At 22.2% G+C, this 19,574-nt stretch overlaps 3 protein-coding genes across 6 annotated transcripts; 2 read left to right on the top strand and 1 right to left on the bottom strand.

Annotated features, from left to right (window-relative positions):
* The first annotated feature begins 96 nt into the window (after positions 1-96).
* Positions 97-11,562, top strand: Eps-15 (Epidermal growth factor receptor pathway substrate 15). Of its 3 annotated transcripts, none has more exons than XM_031915908.2 (14): positions 97-373; positions 820-864; positions 973-1,206; positions 1,287-1,559; positions 1,659-1,871; positions 1,937-2,094; positions 2,185-2,344; positions 5,402-5,647; positions 6,281-6,343; positions 7,206-7,549; positions 7,641-7,809; positions 7,906-8,025; positions 8,096-8,401; positions 9,615-11,562. In XM_031915908.2, exons 1-14 carry the CDS (start codon positions 347-349, stop codon positions 10,335-10,337), a joined length of 3,081 nt encoding a protein of 1,026 aa, XP_031771768.2. In that variant the 5' UTR covers positions 97-346; the 3' UTR covers positions 10,338-11,562. The 3 variants fall into 3 exon arrangements, with proteins under 3 accessions (XP_031771768.2, XP_086766391.1, XP_086766390.1); XM_086910265.1 differs by lacking the exon at positions 9,615-11,562 and adding an exon at positions 8,861-9,311; XM_086910264.1 differs by lacking the exon at positions 6,281-6,343 and having other exon boundaries at positions 222-373.
* On the bottom strand, positions 2,153-5,123 carry LOC147657351 (uncharacterized). 2 transcript variants are annotated; one of them, XM_086910266.1, is made up of 8 exons: positions 4,361-5,123; positions 4,118-4,301; positions 3,844-4,009; positions 3,471-3,792; positions 3,198-3,391; positions 2,924-3,105; positions 2,713-2,868; positions 2,153-2,622 (listed from the first exon to the last, which is right to left on the bottom strand). In XM_086910266.1, exons 1-8 carry the CDS (start codon positions 4,482-4,484, stop codon positions 2,451-2,453), a joined length of 1,500 nt encoding a protein of 499 aa, XP_086766392.1. In that variant the 5' UTR covers positions 4,485-5,123; the 3' UTR covers positions 2,153-2,450. The 2 variants fall into 2 exon arrangements, with proteins under 2 accessions (XP_086766392.1, XP_086766393.1); XM_086910267.1 differs by having other exon boundaries at positions 4,118-4,256.
* Positions 11,563-17,284: 5,722 nt separating the features above from the next.
* Positions 17,285-19,340, top strand: LOC100870187 (uncharacterized). The gene is made up of 3 exons (XM_003693653.4): positions 17,285-17,747; positions 18,194-18,635; positions 18,741-19,340. Exons 2-3 carry the CDS (start codon positions 18,233-18,235, stop codon positions 19,205-19,207), a joined length of 870 nt encoding a protein of 289 aa, XP_003693701.3. The 5' UTR covers positions 17,285-17,747; positions 18,194-18,232; the 3' UTR covers positions 19,208-19,340.
* Positions 19,341-19,574: the final 234 nt, after the last annotated feature.

Genomic DNA, 19,574 nt, shown 5'->3' with positions numbered 1-19,574 from the left:
ATTTTTATATACAACTCCATTTAAGAATTAAAAAACAACAGATTTTTAATTTGAAATTATGTTAATATCTTTATATGAAGTCTAGTTTACATGATCGTATTGGAAAGAAGATGAAATATGAGACAGTAATCAAACATTATAAGTAGTAGAAGTAATTCATATTGTTAATAAATTTTATTTATTTTATTTGTTAATTTAAATAATTTGAAAGAAAAAATATAACCACTATTTAATATTCTATTAGTATATCTGACAATAATAAAATTCATCTATAAAATGTTAAGTAAAATAGTTAACATCATATCGATTCATAGTCTGATTGGTTAAGCCAGTGTTCAATGCAAGTATGGCCGCCCTGCCATCACCCACGCAGGTATATTTTAATTTTTATAATTTTATCAAACTATAATATTCGATATGTTAAATTTATTATTAATTGATTTCTTTTTTAAATTTATTTTTCTTTCATGCAAAAACAATATCAATTTTACCATGCATTTCTGAATATGACCCATTTGTATTGTCGATTACTTAAACTTCTTTGACAATACAAATAATTTTTTAATAAATTGATATTAAATTATTTTATTTTCTTTAAATATTTCTTAATAAATTTTTTAATAAAATTGCAATTAATGTGAAATATTAATTTTATTTACATACTTATTAATGTTAATAGCATATATTTTCGGTAATAATTTTATATAAATAAAATTTAGATAAAATTTATGTATTACTTAAACTCGAAATTATTATATAATATTTTATAATATAATATAATTTATGATATAATAAATATAATAAATTTTTGTTTTGCAGGTGGCTGGAAGCCATACTGCTATATATGAGGCTTATTATAACCAGGTATTTTTTGATTGTATTTTCTTACATTATTTTTAAATTTAAATAATTTAAAATTAAATATTTGAATTTCTTACAAGAAAAACATATTAAATATAATTATATTTAAAGGTGGATCCAAATGGATATGGACGCATTGGAGCAATGGAAGCTGCAAGATTTCTTAAGAAATCTCAGTTAAGCGATGTTATATTAAGTAAAATATGGGATATGGCAGATCCACAATCACGTGGATCATTAGACAAGTCTGGTCTTTTTGTTGCTCTTAAACTTTGTGCATTAGCTCAAGCAGGGAGAGATCTTAATATGTCAAATTTAAATATAGAATTGCCACCTCCAAAAATGGTAAATTGTTATTATATAATAATTGTATTATTTAATGTATGAAATAAGATATTGTATTTATTATTGTTATTTTTTTTTAGGGTGATATTCCTATAATACCCCAAAAAAATGTTATAAATACTTTACCAGTAATAACATCTGTCAATAATGGAGATTGGTCCATTAAACCTTCAGAAAGAGCCAAATATGATCAACTTTTTGATAGTTTGCAACCTTCAAATGGATATATACCTGGTAATAAAGTAAAGGATGTTCTTATGGATAGTAAACTTCCTTTAGATACACTTGGAAAGATTTGGGATCTTGCAGATATGGATAAAGATGGTATGCTAGATAGACATGAATTTGTTGTTGTAAGTAATTAATTATACAACATATAAAATATAAAAGTCATGATAAATAAATTCCTTAAATTTTTTAATATAGCTTGACATGTTACTTATTTAATACAGGCTGTTCATTTAGTATATAAAGCTTTAGAGAAATATGCTATACCAAGTGTACTTCCACCAGAATTAATGCCACCAGGGAAAAGAAAAGATTCTACTGCACCAATATCAAAATCTCCTGCATCAATGAGTGTAATGACAACAGTTCCACCACCAATTCCACCTTTACCCAATGTATCTTCAATGAAGAATATGACTGGTTTGGATACAACAAAGGTATTTTAATTATAATAAAATAAATTAAAAATTTTAAATTTGAAATATAAAAATATATGATTTAGGTAAATATGCAATGGGTAATTTCATCTGAGGATCAAATAGCAGCAGATAAACTGTTTTTGCAAGCTGATTTAGACATGGATGGATATGTCTCAGGTATTGAAATCAAAGATGTCTTCCTTCAAAGTGGACTTCCACAAACTGTATTAGCTCATATATGGTATATATATATATATATTTTAATTATTATATTTACTGATAAGTAAGAAATAATAAAATTTCTTAGTTATTTGTTTTATTTATTTTTTAGGAGTCTTTGTGATACATGTCAAAGTGGAAAGTTAAATAAAGAACAATTTGCTTTAGCCATGTGGCTTATTAAACAGAAGCTTAGAGGTATTGAACCACCTGCAACTTTAAGCCCTGATATGATACCACCTTCTATGCGGAAACCATCTGAGTCTATTGTGGTAAATATCTTTTTATATGAAAATTTTTATTGAATATAATATTTTTATAATATAATATAATATGATATATTTATATATTAATTTAATATTTTTAAAATCAATATAGTTAGTGTATTGTAATACGTTTACGAGCTTGAAATACTCTCCAAAATAGAATCATGAATACAATAATTATTAGAATTCCACCAACCATAATTATGCTATAATTTGTTTGAAGTTCTATTTCTCCTGTTACATTTAATTTTATTACGCTAACAATTTTATTTCTTTGCCAACAACTGTAAACAAAATTTTTATAAAATATGATCATAAATTATTAAAAATTTATTGTTTAATTTTTAATTTGATAAAATTAAATGATTATTTACCTATAAATATTTGTATCTTCGAATTTCAAAGATTTGAAAATTATATGCATTTGTGAATTAATATAAATTCTTCCTTGAGATTGATCTCTAATGATAGATGGATTTAAAACATTGTCATCTATTTTCCAAATAATTGGTATATCTGCATTTAAGTTTCTGAAAAATTTGATAAAATTTGAATATAATTCTTTAATTTTTAATGTTATTTTACCCTAAACATATAAGAGTTGCTTTTTTATCATATTTTTTATAAATTGTTGTACGTATAACTGGTAATAATGGAGCAGGCATCCCTTGAACCATAGAATATATACCAGCACTATTATTTGCACTTTCAAGCACATTTCCTTTCTTATCTCTTATTTCAAATATTATATTCTCTGAACATTTTACCTGCAAACAAATTTCTATTTCAATCTATATTTGATTTATATATATAATGTATAATTATTACATAAAATTTTTTTTAAAATATTTAATAATACTTTGCAATATTGCACCATAATTTCTGTTTTCCTATCATTGATTTTTGAAATATTCAAAGCTTTTGGTAAATATTTACTTTTACATGGTATTCTGTTTCTAAATAAACGTAAAACTATTTTAATTTTATTATTCACACTTTCATTTATAATTTGATTTTGAACTGTTTCTATTGTTTCATTTTTTTTATCTATAGCTAAATATTATTATATTATAAATCAATGTTATTTTAGATTTTCTAATATAAATATTTATTAGTAATAGAAAAAATGTACTTTGTCTTTTATAATCTTCCAATTGTTTTTCTTTTATTACATTTTTCTTAATAATTTGTTCATGTGAAGAAAGAGTACAGTATCCATACCGTATTTTTTTACCAATTGCATTACATTTAGAACATAAAGACCATTTAGTCCACATTGTATAAATATTTAAATTATATTCTGGAATAATCTCTTGTGGCATTGCATGAAGCATGTTAGGTGCTGTTGTAGGATATACAGTTCTTATTCTTTCAAGATCAGTATCAATAGATATATAATAATATATTGATATTGTATCTTTAAATTTGCACCAGTATTGACCAGCTTGATCAGACTAAAAAGGCTTTCATGTTAATATGATAAAAATATTTTTAATAATTTGTACCTTAATGTTACGTATCATTAATGTTCTATCTTCTGGTGAAATAAATATATTGTCTGTTTCATCTATAAGCTTATTTGTTTCATTATTAACAGTATTATTGAAATACCATTCTATATTATTGCTAATATATATTTCAATTGGAGATATACATATTTGACATTTTAGTCTGAAATTTATATTTTATTATTTATTATTTAATTATTATATTTATATTTATATTTAATTATTTTATTACTAAAAATGAGTAATACAAAAATTTTTTTATCATACATACGTGACTAATGTTCCTATTAGAACTTCATAAGTTATTGGATACATAATTTTTTCTGGTCCAATTTCATTATATGTTTCTTTTAAACATTTATAATATTCTTGCCATAACTCTTTGTGTATTTTTCTAAGTGTTTCATTTGCTTTTGGATATTCATATTCATTAATATCAAGAAGTAAGTCACTTCCTTTATACAAATAAAAATTTATTATATTTTTATTGAGAAGAAATTAGAAAAATTATTACCTTGTTGTTTGTTCAATACTTGACTTATTTTTTTACGAATTTGATTATATTTTTTCCACAAATTTATTCCTATTGTAAAATTAAAAACTATATACAATAAATATAACAGCAATTTTAAATGCATAGCAGTTTGTTTTATAATATTTCAAATGAAGCTTGATATACGATTTTCAATTCTTTATATATTTATTTAATTTTTTTTATATTGAAATTAAGAAATATGTCAGAAGATTGTAAACATAATTTAAATGCAATATTGGGCATGTCCTTATTGCATAAGAAACAAAAAGATTTGGATATGAGAGATTGTATAAAAATTGTATCTCTTTCAATAAATTATAAATCACCTACAGCTGTTTTGAAAAAAGAAAAAACAAAAAATGTTATATTTGCAAAACAGTTACAAACAGAAGCAAGAAAAGCAAAATTAAAATCTTTGTATGGTACAGATGATCCTCGAAAAATCAAGTTTAAAACTCGTCGCGAATATATAGAAGAATTTATAATGAATACACTGAATGATAGTACCTTTATTTCTATAAATTGATCTAACATTAACAATAATTAGATATATAATAGATCGGAAAATTATAAATATATTTTCACTAATAAATTCTAGCAAGAAAGAAGTTTCATTTTTTTTTACGATTAATTAATAGAAAAATATGTTAAACATATAAGAAGAATTTAAATTATTGAGTCATTTTTATAATTAATATAATATTTCATTTATTGTAAAGAAATATATTAATAAAAATATATATTAGAATCGTTTAATATTATTTAAAATATTTAGTTATAATATAAATATAATATAATAGTATCTTAATTATTTTATGTGATATAATTATATAAATAATACATTTTTAAAATATAAATTATATTTAAATTTTGGTTTACTTATTTTTATGTTTTCTTACAAAAACATTTATAAAATATTTATTCATCCATGCATATAAGTCATAATTTTATAAATATATCTTATATTTTTTTAATTTATTTTACTTTTTTTTTTTAAATAAAATGCACTTTAATTTTTAGGAAAACAATAATGTATCTGGTTATTCAAATCCAGAATTGGACATGATAAGTAAAGATATAGCAGAACTTGTAAAAGAGAGGCAAAGTATGGAACAAGACATAGCACAAAAAGAAGCTGATATAAAGATAAAAAATGGTGAAATTAAAAGTTTACAAAGTGAATTGGATACATTGGCTGCTACATTGAAACAATTGGAGAATCAGAAAGGTGAAGCACAAAAACGATTGAACGATTTGAAGGCTCAGGTAAATAAAATTGTAATATGATATATTTAGATTATTTGCTTGTTGAATGTATAGCTTTGCTTTCACATGAAATTAGAAATGTATATTTGTGATTTGTATATAATGCTTTTGTTAAAATATGTAAATGTATTAAATGTATTACAATTTTTATAACTTAGAAATTATTACTTGATATAAATTAATTTAATAATATAATCTAATATTGCATATTATATTGTTACATTATTTTATATATTTTATATTTATATTAAATATTTTATATTTTTATATATTTTTAATAAATATTACGCAAAATAGTTAACAATTAGAAAGAAACATAAAGAAATATAAGAATTCTTTTTTAAATTTAGTATTATATAATTTTTTTTATATTTTATAATATAATTATTATAATTATAATTATTATATTTTATAATTTACAAAATTTTTAAAATTATTTCTGTTAATTTATAATTAATAATTTTTTTATTTTTTATATGATTTACATTATTTTTTTATTATTATTCATTTTTCATATGTAAATATAATTTATATTTTATGATAGATAAATATTTATCAATTTATTTCTTATTTTATTTTGTAATATATTTAGATTTTTCATTATGATTTAGTTTTATTATGTTTGACTTGTAGAAGGCAGAAGTAGATAAAGATTTGAATGAGATCGAGCAGAAGATACATGAGGAACAAAAAAAGGTACATAAAAATTGTTACTTTTAATAAAAGACAGGTATGGTTAGTAATATGCAGATTTTATTTCTTACTTCTATGAAATAAAAATTACAATTCTCTAATATTAGTAATATTAATAAATAATATGATAAAGTTAATATAATAATAATAATGAAATTAAAAATATTTAAGATAAAATCAATTCATGTTTTATTTTGTATCTTAATCATATATATGAAAACATATATAAATTATGTGGAACTTTAATTATATCTATATAAGCATGTACAAAATATAAAAATTAATAATTTATCATATGTTATATTTCAGTTTAAAAATGCTTTATTTTGTTATTTAAATTGTATAATTGATGCTAATGCTTTGCTGTATTGCATGGTAAATTAGTTATAGCATAAATTATATCATAAAAAAATTATATTTGTTTGCAATTCTTTATTTAAGACTCCAGTCTGGAAAAGATTTTTCATTTATTAAAGTATATTTATCTGTTAAATTTAATCAAAATTATTTGTACTAGATTTGAGTCTTAAATATTATATAATATAATATTTATATTTAATATAATATAATTTAATAAAATTTTCTTATTTTATAACAAATGATTTGTCAATAATATTATGTTAATAATAATAACATTATACATTATTATAATATATGCTTAATGTATAAATCTATTTATATATAAATGAAAATAAATTTCATTTAATTACATTTATAAAGATACTTAATCCATAAATTACATGTATATATATATTAATTAAATGTATATATACATGTATAAATAATACATTATATAAACATATTTTTATATATAAGTTATAAAGAATGAAAATTTTTATATATAATGTTTTATGATTAACAATAGGTTGATAAATTACGTCAACAAGCAGAAGAACAAGAATCAGTATTGCGTACTCAAGAAGAAGAACTGAATTTTAAACGACAAGAATTAGAAGGCTTGAGACAAGAAGAGCAGCAGTTAGAACAGCAACAAAATAAAAGCAGGGACCAATTAAACGAACTTACTAAAAATTTACAGGATACTCAGCTGCAAATTTGTCAAGCAAAAGCAAAAATTACTCATTTACAAGAACAACAACGCCAAATGAGTGATGCAATTGCACTTTATGATTCTGCACTTGCAGCAGGAGATGCCACTCTTGTACCTGATACTAGTCTACAATTTAATCCTGAAATTGAAAACTTAGAGTATGTACATATATAAATACTATTTTTAACAATATCTAAAGTAATGTTTTAATAATATAAAATTTCATTACTTTTATATAAAAATCTATAGATATGAAAAGACGAATGAGGAAGACAAAATTCAAAATAAGAAAAATGTTTCCTTTTCTAAAACAAACGAAAAAACAATAGATGGATTTGAACAAGATCCTTTTGCAGAAGCATTTAATGTATCAACACCAGATCCATTTGGAAATGCATTTTCATCCCCAAATATCACTGTAAGATTTTTTAGTTTAAATAATTATTTATATTATTTATATAATAAATAATATAATTTAATAATATTCTTATATTTTCTTATATATTAATTATAGGGAGGATTCACAGCTGATCCATTTAGTGTATTTGATGATAACAATGTCGCAAAGCAAGATCCATTTGATCCATTTGGAGATGGAAAAAGAATTGACACTAAAACTACTTCTGCAACAGCAGTAAGTCATTAAATAAATTTTATATAAAATATATTTATTATTTGATTCATTTATTAGCTTTTTGTTTTAGGCAACAAAAGATCCATTTGGAGATGATCCATTTGCAAATCTTCATGCTCCACCACGACCAGAAAGTCCTAGTCCTGCTCTTCCTCCAAAAAAAGCAAAACAACCACCACCACGACCAGCACCTCCAAGACCAGCTCAAGGACCTACTGGTCCTTTACGAGCAGCACCAGCACCACCTACCCCTTCTCCTACTCCTGATCCTTTTGCAAATGCTTTCTCTACTCAACAAGGAATTATGGATAATAATAACAGCAATAATTTTAATACATCTACTGGATTTGCAGATTTTGCTAATTTTGATTCCAAGGTATGTATTTTCAAATTTTCAGGTCTGGTATAATATTGTTGAAAATTCTTTTTTTAATATTCTTATTTTAATAATTAGTAGAACAATTTTTTGGCATTTAATTATAATAATTTCTTTGTTTTTTTTTTTTTTTTGTTTAAGTGTTCCCATATATCTTCCTGGCCATATCCTTTCCTTTCCCAGATTTGTCAATCTCTAGTATGTTATACATTGTTCACTGTATATTTTAAATATAGCTATTTTTAATGCAAAATAAAATATATTGACATGAATAAAATATAATTTTAAATAAAATGTTTGTTTAAATAATAATATAAATAATAATTATTTACATTTCTGGAAATATATTTAACATAATGCATACATAATGCATCATTTCAATATATTACAATATTATTTTGTAAAATACATTTATATCAGAAAAAGATTAATTATATATATTTTTTGTTTTATATTTAGGTAGAAGCTGCACAATTTTCAGTTTATTCATTGACCTGGCTCCTGGAGCATGATGTCTACAAATTAATTTGTTCTCATTATTTCAGTATTATGTTTTCTTTTTATGATATTGCATGACAATTTTTATATTATTTAATTATTTATAATACTTACAAAAAATATTTATACAATTAATTAAATCCAAATAATTTTATATCATTTAGCAATATTTTTATATCATTGCAACAATTTAATGTTATACAAATGAAAGGCACATAGAAAACCTTTCATTGAAAATTAATTGCATGTACAAATATTTTTTGTAGTCACTATATATTTAAATAATTATAGAATTATATAAAATGTTCGAGTTAATTTATAATTATGTTTTGCATAGTATTATTTAATTTATTTAATTATTAATGTTATTATTTAATATTATTTATATTAAATATTTTATTTGTGAAAATTATTTATTTTTTTATTTTTTATCTTTTGAATATTATAATTTATTATAATATAAATTATATATAATACATAATAAGAATGGATTGATTTAATAAAATATTATAGAATATATATAATTTTTCATATTTTTATAATAAAATTAAATCAACTCGAATATTTTGAATATTTTACTTGAAATTCGATGTATTTTAATATTCAACAGCAGCCATGTATGGACCAGCAGTTTGATGATAATCAGCGGTTTTTGCGATATTCTTTCTGCCTTTTCAGTAAACGAAAATTGACCACTGAAAAAAACATGCTTCAGCCGGAACCAACACTGAATCGTACGGCACCACCCAGACCAACCAGCAGAACAGTATCAACGGTAACTTCAAAGCTGCCTGACTTCACGGAAGATCCCTTCAGAGACTATCGATATGAAGACCTTTTTAATATAGCAGATCCTTTCGCCGACGATACAGAAGATTTCAATGCAAATAAAAATGAAACAATGGCAGGCAATGCAGATCCATTTAGTTATGGAACAATTTCAGCACTTTCGCGTAAAAATTCATTTACAAAAAGCTTTGATACTGATTTCTCAAATACTTTATCTTTCACTAAAAACAAGATTGATAAAGACAATGCTAAATTCGATACTGATTTCGTGAAAGCATTTTCTGATGACAACCGAAATATAAAAACCATTGAATCCGATGCATTTTCAAATATTAAGATAAAAACGATCGATATAGATGAAGCATTTTCTACTAAGAATGAAAAATCTACTAGAAGACACGGACAAGATTTAGCACACAATAAATCTAAAAATTCTAGTTTTAATGATAAAAAATCGAAAAGCGAAATTGGTAAAATTTGGAACGGCAATAACACACCTCTAACATTAAGCGAAGAAGAGCAATTTGTTTGGGCATCCCAACAAAGCTTAAAGACCGAAGAAGAAAGGCGTAGACGCAAAAAGCAAGAAGAAGCGGAATTAGCTTTAGCTCTTGAATTAAGTAAACAAGACAAATCTGGAAAATTATAAATTTTATCGATAAAATATTTTTTTTTTTTTTCAATTTATTTGATTGAATTGAAACATATAAATATATACATGTATATTTTTTCGGGCACAACGATTTTACGAATCTTAATAACAAAATCAGAACTGAGCATATATGATATGTTAACTTATTATTAATGATTATAAGATCTGTGCTAATGAAGGCTATGAAAGATAATCTGTAATGCTTATTTTTAATACTATTTAGTATATCATAATTGCTGTGACATATTGACAGAAAATATTTAAAACAAACAGAAATAGAAATTGATCAGATATATATGTTTTCAACAATCTAGAAACATTTTAATTATGCAAAATCAAAATACATTTCATCACAAGATTGGTTAAATTTTGATCTATTCGATTTTCATTCAACACAAGACAAATATTGAACTATATTCTTACAATTAAATCTATTGATGCATTAAAAATGCTATACAAATATTAAAAAAAAGTTACATTAAATCATGCGCTCTTTTCAACACTCTAGATTATCACAGAGACGATTTTGTAAAAAAAAAAAAAGAGGGAGAAGAAAAAAAGATTAATCATTGCCTTGCAATATCGAATTCTAAGATAATGACATTTACTTATATACTCGTAGCTGATTGTACACTATTGCTAACTTAAATTAGCATATAAAACAAAATATAATGGCAGATTATTGGATTGACAATAAAAAATGTTATGTACTTGTATTCCGTGAGTTCAAAGGGAGGGGAATAGTAATATAAATGATTATCATTTGAGCAGATGAATGATTCTGAACATCGTTATATAAAATGCATATATCATTATATATATACAATATACATCTGTACATTTGCGAATAGCAGTGGAATATAACATTTTTATTTGTTTGGTCTGCACTATAAATGATGTCACTATGCATGATATTCAAATTCGATACTTGTCTTCGCCAATATTTACTAAAATTGAATAAGTAACATAAAAAAATAAATTCTGGCTATATAAATATTAGTAGATAGAAATGTACATGATATATTATTAAAAACTATTACTATTATTAGTATGCTTTTCAATATGTTATTATTGTGTATAAAAAGAAATTACAAGTTAAGATACAAATTTTGTGTTTCTTTAAATAGTATTAAAATGTAATGAAAACAACATAAAATTTCTTGTTTTGTTTAATAGAATATGAATTTATAGCAGATGAATAAAAGGTGCAAATAGTAAAAAATGATATTTGTTATGTTGAGTAATATAAGTGAACCGTTTTAATAATGTTTGTGAGAATGCCATCTGATTCAGCCTTCGGTCTTAGTACGTCCTAAAGAAATAAGGTGTTCAGAAAGAGCGTAGCTCCATGTTTGTCATCGAAAATCCTGCGTAGCATGGTATTCGAACCAAATACAAAGGGCCGCGTTTATCTTTACTTTTATTACTATAGTTATATAACTTTACAACGACAACGTATTACATAGGCTGTATATATTACTATATTATTTCATGATAATTATTATGATAATTGTGTTATTATTATAATGCTCCTATAATTATTATTATTATTACTACTACTACTACTACTATTACTATTATTATTACTATTACTACTACTACACTACTACTATTACTATTACTATTATTATTATTATTATTATTATCATCATCATCATCATCATCATCATCATCATCATCATCATCATCATCATCATCATCATCATCATCATCATCATCATCATCATCATCATCATCATCATTATTATTATTATTATTATTATTATTATTATTATTATTATTATTATTATTATTAGCGGCAATATATTAATTATATCATAAAGTAACAAAGGCGCTGACAATATATCATTTGCCAGTGAAGAAAAAGAAAAAGTAAATGATTGTAAAATCGTATTATATTATATATTATTCATAAATATTATTGTATATTAATATTGTTGCTTTTGAAAGCTTACATATATTATACGTATTACATACATCATATGCATTTTGAATGCATACATACATCACAATGGCAAATAAGTAACAATTTGTGAGAATTGAAGATTTGCCAGACAAACTTTCATTGGAGTGAACCAAATGACTTACTGTCACGCTTAATTCGAATAATTTAGAAGGCCTCGACCAAAGAGTCGAATTAATCTTCGGTTGTCCCAACTATATTTCCAATGACATATCCTTTTTATTGTATTCTTTTTTTATTATTAAAGTTTCTTAAATAATTTCGTCTCATTGCAATTACGTTTAAATATTTTCATTTTAATATTTTTATTTGAAACAGATTTAATCAATTCACAAATTAATATTAGTCTTTTTTGCTACCAATTGAATAATTATAATAATTTATTATATCATATATTATTAACTTGTAATTTTTATTAAAATAGTAGTATTATCAATATACACATATGTCTTAATATATATTTTAAATATATATCATACTAAAAATTATAAAAAATAAGTTCTATATATTTCTAATATAAATCTTTTTTTATAAATTATTTATAAATTGTATCTTTTGAATTTTTAAAAAATATTTATTTGATAATTATAACGAAAGAAAGTTGGAACAATGGAGGAAATAAAATTCGATGAATTTTATAATTTTTCTTCAGATGTGTTTAACACATTCTGTTGTATATATTACAACGTGAGTGTATTAAAATAAAAATTAATACTTTAGTAAAAATATGCAAATACATGAGATAAATCGAGAAGTATATACGCAAGCACTATTGGATAGTGTTTGGAATGCATTTGAAAATGTGACTATGACATGTTTAGACCATATATAAATAGAAAAAGCTTCTCTTTCTGTTTTTGTTAATTCTTAAAGGACGATAAGCATGCATAAATCATATTTATTTGTAATGAATATTTTAATTCATATTTGAATATTTATATTAATACTTGAATAGAATATTTGTAAAAATTAAAAAAAAAAAATGTATAAAAAATTTTTTTTATTTTTCGTCTTTATTTTAATATTCTTGTTCGATATAATTTTTAGAATAAAGAAATATTTAAATTATCAAAATTGATAACAAAATTAAAAAAAATATACTCGTCCATTAAGTTCTAACAATAATATTGCATTAGAATAATGCAAGTGCGAAGAAATTATTAATATTGTTATTAATAAGAACGTTAATAAAACTGTTGTTACCAATGTACAGGTGTGTAAAGTGAACAAATATGCAAAATATGCCAAATTTCTTTTTTGGTAATTTATCGTATTGATTCGTTTGAAATAATAGGACATCATGGAAAATTATAAGAATATAGATGTCCAATATGAATTTATTTATTAATAATCAATATAATTACACTCTTTTACGTTGTTTCAATGTTCTCGACAAAATATTTTGTTTCAGATATAATATAGTGCAAACTATCAATAATATAAATTATTGCGCTATGTATTATTAAATATGTTTATTATATATATTATATATATATATATATATATATATATTATAATTTATTTAATATAATTTATTATTATAATATTTTAATATTATAATATTCCTTATTATCAATTTTGAATATTATCTTTTTTTATATTTTTTATACAATGAATTTTGATTTTCAATATTTTGTTACATTTTTCATTGAAGATATACTTTATGGAAATAAAAAAAAATCGATTTTCAATATTATTGTCGAGAATGAGGATAACATCGTTAATTATGCTTATATCACATAAGCATACCTAAATAAATAAAACTAATATAATATAATCCATATCGAAATTGTTAAGATTCATAGGAAAAATAACATAAATTTTTAAATAATATGTGATAAACTATATATGTAAATGTCTACTTGAATTATGTATAATTAATTATTCAAATTATTAATTCCCTAAATGGTGCGCGATAACGGAAATCATCTTGTACTGTACACAAAAGAATATCAGTTTCTTTATATATACATATATACATTTAGAGATTCGAGAAACATAAGACAAAAAAAAAAATGGAATTGTAGTGATGCTTTATTAATTTTATGTCCGCGACTTTTCAGTAGATAGTATTAATAAAAAAAAAAAAGTGTCGCGTAATATAACTTTGTTCTTTGTATAATTAACAAAAAAGTACTTTTGAACAACGTATGTCATATTAATTATATAAATATATATAAATGTATGTATTTTCGGTAAAAAAAAATTTCTCCGAGAGACTGAATATTGTAGAAGATCATCGTCCGAAAAGATGGAATTTCAAGTAGAGGGGATTCCTTCACGCGATTTTTGTATCATCGAGATTCTCATTTAGATTTCTTATTAGATATAATTTTCACCACATTGGAACTAATTTTTTCGATATTTTTATTTTATTTAAATCGTAAAATAACGACAAATTGTAAAAAAATTTAAGAAAATGTTGGATTACGATTGATTAAAAGAAGCGAAGAAAAAAAAATTAGTTTGTAAAATGGATTTGAATTTTAAAAATAATGTTTGGATTCAAAGATATTTCATTTTTTTAAAAATTTATCGGAGAAATCTTCATTGTTAATAACATGATTAAAAAGCATTCTAAAAGAATATTTGTTTATTTCATATCTTCGCAAAATTGAAAAACGAATATTGATCAAATTTTGAGAATATTCATTACAATAACGAGATCCGAATAGACTTAAAAGTTATTGAGATTTATTTATTATTTATTTAATATTGAAATAAAAAGATATTGTTGCACATGTATACATGTAGCTGATCTGCACGCCGATAATATCTTCGATTTTTCATGAACCGCGAAAGTAGATGATGTTGAGACTGTATTATTATCATATACTTTATTATTATCCACGTGTATTCCAATGTCTCCTAAAATTTGAGATATAATAAAATTATATTGCGTTACATAAAACGATATTCTTTGAGAAAAAAAAAAGAACATATTATTTTATACAACAACGTAACAAAATTATAAATTTTATTTTATCGGATTTATTCGTAGTAAATTACAACTTATATACGTAACGTATTATGTTCCTTTGTTACTCGTACCATAGTTGACTTTAAATAATTTCAGTAACACGTTCCATGCCATGTGAAAATGATAATTCATAGCATTGATCAAAAATTACATTATTTTTAAAGGAAATATTTTTCTTATAATATTAAATATCTTTTAAAAAGAGATATGAAATATAAAAAGTACAAAAAAGAATATATATCGAGATAAATATAAAAATAAAAACAATTATAATTTAACATGATAATATTATTCGAAGATATTTATAAAATTTGAAATCTTTAACGACATAGAATGTATCTTTGCTCAACATCTAAGAATTTCGTAAGATATTCATTTCCATTTCTGAAAATATATGAATAAAATATGATTTATTGGTTTTTGTGGTATGATTAAAATTTTATCATTTGAGATACTATGTTGTATGCTCTAAATATTTCTGAACATTTCGTTATTTAGCTAATAACAAAAATAATCTATTGTTCGGAAACGTCTGCCAAAGTTCAAGCGAATATTATTTTATTATTTTTCATTGTTTCGTTAAAAAAAATATTTTACAATATTGCAGAAATTGCATTTCACTAATAACATAATAAACATTTTCTTAAATATAGGAAACGATAACTCATTGTTATTATTTTTATATTTTTATTTTGCATTATTGATTATTTATCTTTATTGATTTATAATATAATTACTTCTTTTGCAAATATAAAAGATCTTAAATACCATATATTTTATAATTAAATATTTGGAATAAGAAATATTCACATTTCGAATCAATTTTTACGAATCGGATATACACTTTTATTCTTTATTTCTTTATTTCTTGACGTGAAAGAAAAAGAGAATAGCAAGTTTACGATTAGATTTTGTTATATATGATCACATCACGGTTATATGATTAACATAACGTATTGTACAGATATTACGAGTTCTTATAGACAAAATACGTATATAACTATCGTTGTTTTTGATTATTATGATATAATCCTTGTATATAATAAGTTTAAATATACAAACACATGGTTCATTATGTGTCCTTACATTAATTTTCATATATTTATTTATATCTCCTAATTTTTTGTTGAAAAAAAAATTCATTTCGATTTTTATTTTAAATTATTGAAGTTACATATAATTTTATAAAGTTGTTATATATTTTTATTATTATATTTTATTATTAAATATACTTCCGTATATTTTATAGTTGTATAAAAAAAATAAGTTAAATCCTTAAAATATTAATTTATTTAATGTAAACAAAATATCATCATTGTGAAAATGCATTCATATTTTGTGTCTTATCGTTTTTAAATTTAAATAAGATTTTAAAAAAAAATTTAAATTTAAATAAAAATAACATTATTATTGTAAATATTTAAAAACTAATCGTTAAAATTTGTAAATATTTTTAATAAAAGAAAGAAATTTATAAAAATTTATTATACTTGGAATTTATGATAAATTAAATATAATAAAATTAAATATAATAATATGTAAACAATAAATTTTAATAAATATTTTTATTTTACTAAGAAAAAAAATTACAGAATACAAAATTATATACATTATATTAAAATTTGGAAATAATAATAAGTAAACATAATATATATATTACATTATATACAATATACATTTTAAATTATTAAAAGAAATATTTAATAATTGATTATTAAAAAATGTAAATAATTTAATTATGATTTATTGATTTGAAAAAAATATAAAAATTTAATTTAATTAATTTAAAAATTAATGTTTTCTTTGTCAATTATCTTAAATAATTGCTTTTTTTTGCTAAAATATACTTTTTTTATTGCGAGCATTGTATAATTACGTATTTCAAAATAAAATTGCAAAAATAAATATATTGCTCGTAATTATAATTAATCGTATAATCAGTTTGATAATTTTTCATAAATAAATAAACCAAACGTTATCATGATATATATATATATATATATATATATATATATATATTTTAATTTTTTTGACTAAATTTGTAAATTGTTCAAATTTATTTGTAATGTAAAAATTTTTCGACTTTTTTTCGATATTTTTTTAACATTTATAGTAATTTATAACAGCTGATATGTAAATTAAAAAATTTTTAAAGTTTATCGAAGAAAATTTTATTTTTTGACATTTAAATATTTATTTATTATATTTTAATATATATTTTAATATATTGCAATTTTTTTTGTTGTTTTATGTATGTTTATTCCAAATATAGTGCATAAAAATCAAAATTATGGCAGTATCTAAATATTTTTATGAATCACACATATTTTTGTAAAATAAATAACCAGTTAGAAGAAGGACTCGGAATTTGTATAGCAGCTGATGTGTAAAGATGGCCAAGCTCAATACAAACAAATAGTGATCAGTGACGTGCTCATTTTACGACTGACTCTGTACCCAGGGGGTGAGTAAATTTAATTCATGTACATAATATTAATAAATAGTTTTGTTTTTCAGTTATTTTAATATCTTTTAAGAATATTTAAAATTTTCGAAAATATTTAACGCTAAGTGACACTTGTCCTGACCTGCTCAATAAAATTTCTCATTACGATCTCATTTACGTTGAATTTACGATAGAATTGTCTTCATATGTAAATTTTTTCAAATTGTTTTTCATATTCAAACTAATATGTTGTTCACAATTTTATTAAAGAATTTTTAATAAATTATAAAAATAAAATATTTTTATTCAGTTTTTAAAATGGAAAAATGAAACTCAATCTTTTAAATTATAAATGCAATTTTTTTTAATAAGATTATTATTAGATTATTAGTTGTTATTTTTTTAATTAATACATTTTTATCGTTATTTGTTGATTTTTTATTACATTATTTTTATATTTATAGGCAAATGATAAACAAATTTATTTTGTTATACATTAAAAAATGGCTTATGATACACGTAATATAAAATATTCATCTGAAATGCACAACCATCAACATAATCAATCTAATATGACTGGATACACATATTCTGGACATCCAGTGTCACATGCTCAACATACAGATGAAAATAGAAATGAAAATAATTGTGGAAATAAGGAAACATGTTCTCAAATATCTCATCAATCTTCGGGTACACAGACTATTCAAAAAGTAGATGCAGCAACCATGACTGATCCATTACAAATAGATTTTAGACTTACTTCTGAGTATTTAGCACGATGTTCTAGTACATTAGGTTTACCATATGTAACTAAATATGAAGAAAATAGCAATAATTCAACTCATAATTGTCAAGAAATTCGACCGAAAATTGAATTTGAAGTTGAACCACAACATATCAATGGTAAATAAAAAATTTAAAAAGATCTAATATAAATTATATGTATTTTATTTTTTGTATCTAAAAGTATGTATTATAAATTTTGATATAAATATTTAATAATTTCAGGTATGTTAATTTATCATTGTCCAGAGTGTGCATATAGATTTGAAGATAGAGAAGCATTACATGAACATTTAGAGGATCATAGACAACGACCCCACATCTGTGATATTTGTGGTGCAAGTTTAAAACGCAAAGAACATCTAGATCGTCATAAACAAGGACATAATAAAGATAGGCCTTATCAGTGTAATATGTGCTGCAAAGCATTTAAACGCAATGAACATCTTGCACGTCATATGATTATTCACTCTGGTAGCAAAAATCAAGTTTGTACAGAATGTGGCAAAGCTTTTTATAGAAAAGATCATTTAAAGAAACACTTGCAAAGTCATAATAGTAGTAGAAATAAAAATCTAAATAGTTCACAAAATAATCAAAATAGTCATAATAATGGCGATGAAGGATTAAGTAGTTTTGCAATGATGATGAGACAAACTGGGCCACCTCCGTTTTCTATTTTAAGAACTTAATACATTTTTGTCTTATCAAAGTTGTTTTATAATTTAGGCAATTTAAATTTAAGAGATTGATACAGCGAGCTTTATCAGAGACATTTTCATGATATAACAGAATAGTTGTTAATTGTTCTGAATTTTGCAATTATATGTATGTGTGTATATATATATATATATATATATACACATATTATATGTATATATATATATATATATATATATATATATATATATGTATGTATGTATGTATTAATCTGAAAATGCTATTTACATGTAGCAAAAGAAGACAAACAGGCTCTAAAATAATTCTGTAAATTTTATATTTCTCTTTTTAATATGCCTCTAATATGCACAATATTCTTAAAGTAAGAATGTACCTGTT

This window comes from Apis florea, unplaced genomic scaffold (assembly GCF_048593485.1).
Source record: "Apis florea isolate Af1SG1 unplaced genomic scaffold, ASM4859348v1 contig_3170_pilon, whole genome shotgun sequence".
Classification (NCBI taxonomy): Eukaryota; Metazoa; Arthropoda; class Insecta; order Hymenoptera; family Apidae; genus Apis; species Apis florea.
The sequence above is the reverse complement of the archived record's forward strand: the minus strand, read 5'-3'. Positions and strand labels throughout refer to the sequence as shown.